The following is a 4,131-nucleotide window of genomic DNA, read 5'->3' on the forward strand; positions in this document are numbered from 1 at the left end:
AAGAATAAATATATCTGGTACTTAGCTTAACTGAATAGTCTTACTCAGGTTCCCAAGTCTTCCATTGACCTGAGCTTGATTACTCTAGATTCGTGGCTCTTGCGGAGAAGAACTTGGCCATTTTTTGCCCAGCAGTATTGAAAATGATGACCTGTCTTGAATTTGTTTGGCTGTGATAAGAGATGCTGCAGTCTTGGTGTTAAGTGATCATAAATCTCAGCTTGCGCCAAAGAAGTTTCTAAGTGTTTCCCAGAATAGAAGGAGAAATTCTTTCGACTTCTCCTCGGCGATTCATAACATTTTCTTTTGTCAATCTTCGAACAAATTTACAGATAATCGATTTGGGCCCAAACAGTCAGTCAAATGATATGAATTCGACGAAGGCACAAAGGTTATTTTGAAAAACACCTTTATTTTCGTTTCAAAACGTTAACGCTTACAAGTGTAAAACTTAACATTACTTTTGAGAACACACGATATTATTTCGTTCCTTACACAAAAACCTCAAAAGGAAAAAAAAAAGAAAACAAAAACGATTTTTCCTGGTTATGACAAATTCGGCCAGCCGGCCACTGCAAGACGCTATATAAACTAAACAGATTCATACACAGACAGGTAGATAGACTGCTGCTTTAGATCTCACAGGAATTGGTGTGGGTAATCCTACTGCATCGATCTGTCTCTAACTTAGGAATTTCCTCAAGTAACACCAACTACTTGTAAAAAAAAAACTCACTGTATCTAATCACCTTGTCTACTCTACAAAATGCAGTATAAAAAAGAAACAAAAACACACACACGCGCGCGAAATTATTATAGGAACAACAAGGGTGAGCATTCGCTTTGATGTCGAAAATCGCTGATGACTGTTGATCATCAACTGCTCTGGGTGCACACGGTCAAGAATCTACTTTTTTTCCGGCGTCCATCTTACTTGTTGAGGCAATTTTCTTTACAGCGCCAATCGTACCATAAGCCTCATTAGTGAATCCCAAGGCTTTCAATTCCGTATTGGCCGTTTCATCACCGACACCATCGCGACTGGGGAGTCTGTAAATTAAAAAAAAAATCGGGAAAGACGTGAAAAAATCGTACTAGGCGAATACTGTTCATAATTACAATCTGCGGGGCGCTGAAAAAAACTTCTTTATACCAAGACCACGTTCAGAAGCCCTCGGAAAGAGTTTTGCCTATCAGGGAACCATTTCACGGAATAGTCGGTCAGCACAAGCTAAGCAGGCAACTAGTCTTTCTTCTTTGCAAAACCTCTTAAAGGCCCACCTTCAACCGACAGGCTTTTCGACCGTTTGTTTTTGTTATGGAAATTCGTATTTCTTATCGTAGCGATCTAATTGGATGAATCTCGGATTCGGGTGGAATTTTCATATATGAAAATTGTTCTGAGGCACGCAATGCCTGTCGGTTGAAGGTGGGCCTTTAAATGATAATATTCATAACTTTTAACTAATAGTATATTTTAATAGATTTTAAACTATTTATTCATCATAATATACATAGTTTTCAATGTGTTATTTAACTTAGTTTATTTTTATTGCACGGCTTCGAGGGAGAGCACTATTGTGAATTTGGATTCCGTGGGTAAATAATAAAGTTGTCATCATCATCATCATCATCATATTGACCAGCTAATAGGTTGAGTGGACCACAGTTAATGCTTTCACCTCAATATTCTGTGCCTAAGTACTAACATTAGAAGCAGTGTTGAAAACAAAAGCAAAGCTAAGCAAACAATCAGAAACAAAACAACAGATATTATATAAAAAATAGAAAAAAATATACAAAAAGAAAAAAAGAGCAGGGGAGGAGATACTTCGGGTTCTAATGTGCTGTTATATATTTATAAAACTAAGAAAAAACAGTTATCCAAATATATTCACCAACCCATGTCTTAGAAGTCGATACATTCAATAAGGCAAATGATGAGCAAAAATTGGCACTAATTTGCACTAAAGATCAGAATACGTGCCAACTTGAGACATGAGTTCAGTTTAATAATAATAATGCAAATAATGAGCTATGTGTTATTCTGTGTTATCCAGATGCTTTTAATGCAGTGCCCCTCCCCTCTCCCCCAGGAGCATAAAATGTCCTTTGAGGTTTCCCACAAATTCAAAGTTACATTCGAAAGTGTGAGTCCCTCTCATCTATTTACCTTTTCTTTGGGTGTTTATATCTCCATGCGAATACTGAAACAGCAATGATTAGCAAAAGTCCTCCAGCAATGCAGCCTGCGACGATGTATTTCCAGGTATGAGAGAACTCTTTCTTATTCGGCTGCGTTGGTTTAGTCACTATATTTTCCGGCGTTGATTCAGCAAACAGCGTCTCCACGGATGAGATTTTGCCATTAATGGATCTCGAAATGTCTGATAAAGATCCTGTAACGATGGAAACCAGAGTATGTTTGTTCATGACGTCATTCAAAGATCCGGGTGGGAACTGTAAGTAAAATGCTAGGCTTGCCAGAGGGGGATCCTGAGAAAGCTGTTTTGGGTAACCAGGCAAAATGTGTACTTGATCGTCTGTAAAGATTACGTAATCAACTGCTCTCCTGCGACGAGCACTGAATAAAAGATAAAAACAAGATGATGAGAGTGAGATGGTAACTTTGTAGCGTGGTAAAAGAATAAAGAGGTGATGTATATAATGCAGAACCTATAACCGTCCGATTACTAGTTCGGATGCTCTACCACTAAGCAACATGAGACTCGTGGAAGCTTTGGCCATAAAACTACGTTCACGAGACAAACGTTCTCCATACAGCTAAGATCAGAATGCATCTGTCGGTAAGTGAAATATTAATTGTGATGAGAGGAAGATGCTAAATTTCTATTGAGGTAAATGAATGAAAGATGTAATTTATTTCCTTGGGTATCTGTCCACTTATCCAAAATAAAATACAACTACTACCATCTCTATATAGTCACGATGTCACTTTCACAGGAGTGATCTTTCAATGAGTCGTGAGTTTAAAACATTACATGACTGTTGATCAATACAATACTGTTGTAATTACAAGAGAAAAATACAAAACAAAAATTGCTATGATTATGTGAGCAAATTGTGACAATCTTTAAAAGTAACTACACTGTACAGAAAGTTATATATATACATGTACATGTAATAAGCTCCAAAATCGAAAGTAAAAATTACGAAATGCTGCTAAAAATGGCGGCCGAGTAAGTAAATAATGTCCCTCGTTGCATGTGAAAGGCATCAACGAATGCCGGCCTGGTATGGAATAGACTCTCTTGCAGCGCTTTTAACTTTTTTTCTTTTATCTCTGAAAACGAACTGAAAACGAATTATGTTGTTTTTCCAACTTTAGGTTCAGATTCAAGAGCAGAAAGAGTCGATGGCAATGAAAGAGCTGTAAAAAGTGTTCAAGGGCCACAGAAATGAGTTCCTGCAAGACCTGGTGCGGGCATCGTATCAGCACTGCTACGACCAAGCAACCCGGACGCTGTTCGGGGCCGTTGATCATTTGGATTCCCAAGAAGTTTGAGAATGCGGAACAGAAAATGTAGTGCGCGTCACCTTGGTGAATCGAAACTTCGAGGAATCGTTAGGGACTTCAGTCGTGAGGCTAATGGAAGCGAGACTCCAAATCGACAAATTTGGATTCAGTACGTTTGTGGGGGAATGGATTTCCGACGATCTCGTTGTCTCTCGGGAACCGATGCAACAGAGTTGTGGGCGGAGGCGCAAGAGAGGTGTAAGCGAAAGTCAGGGACAAGCTAAGAAACCAAGAAGCACGATATTGAACTATTTCTCTATCCAGCGGCAATAGTGATTGAGTTTTATTTTGTAGCATGTTTGTCATAACATAGATACACGCATATATATATATATATATATATATATATATATATATATATATATATATATATATATATATATATATATATATATATATATATATATATATATATATATATATACTTGTTATCTTTTCGATTTCATTCCCTTTTCTATTTACGTTGTAATCTCGGGAGAAAAAGCAAAACAAACATACAAGCAAAAACAAGAAAATTAAACAGACAATGATGATGATTACTCCGAGTGACTTTTTGTGCGCGTCATTGGCGCCTCCAAGTTGAACCCGCCGAC

The 4,131-nt window shown here is 37.7% G+C and overlaps 1 protein-coding gene across 1 annotated transcript in view; it reads right to left on the reverse strand.

The window, feature by feature from the left end:
• Window positions 1-392: 392 nt before the first annotated feature.
• Window positions 393-4,131, reverse strand: part of LOC138030011 (uncharacterized) — a 137,279-nt gene continuing 133,540 nt past the window's right edge. The window contains 2 exon segments of the mRNA XM_068877864.1: window positions 393-1,050; window positions 2,174-2,584. Of these exon segments, the coding sequence (XP_068733965.1) occupies window positions 900-1,050; window positions 2,174-2,584 (562 nt within the window). The 3' untranslated portion in view covers window positions 393-899.

Source organism: Montipora capricornis, chromosome 13, assembly GCF_036669925.1.
Source record: "Montipora capricornis isolate CH-2021 chromosome 13, ASM3666992v2, whole genome shotgun sequence".
In the NCBI taxonomy this organism is placed as follows: domain Eukaryota; kingdom Metazoa; phylum Cnidaria; class Anthozoa; order Scleractinia; family Acroporidae; genus Montipora; species Montipora capricornis.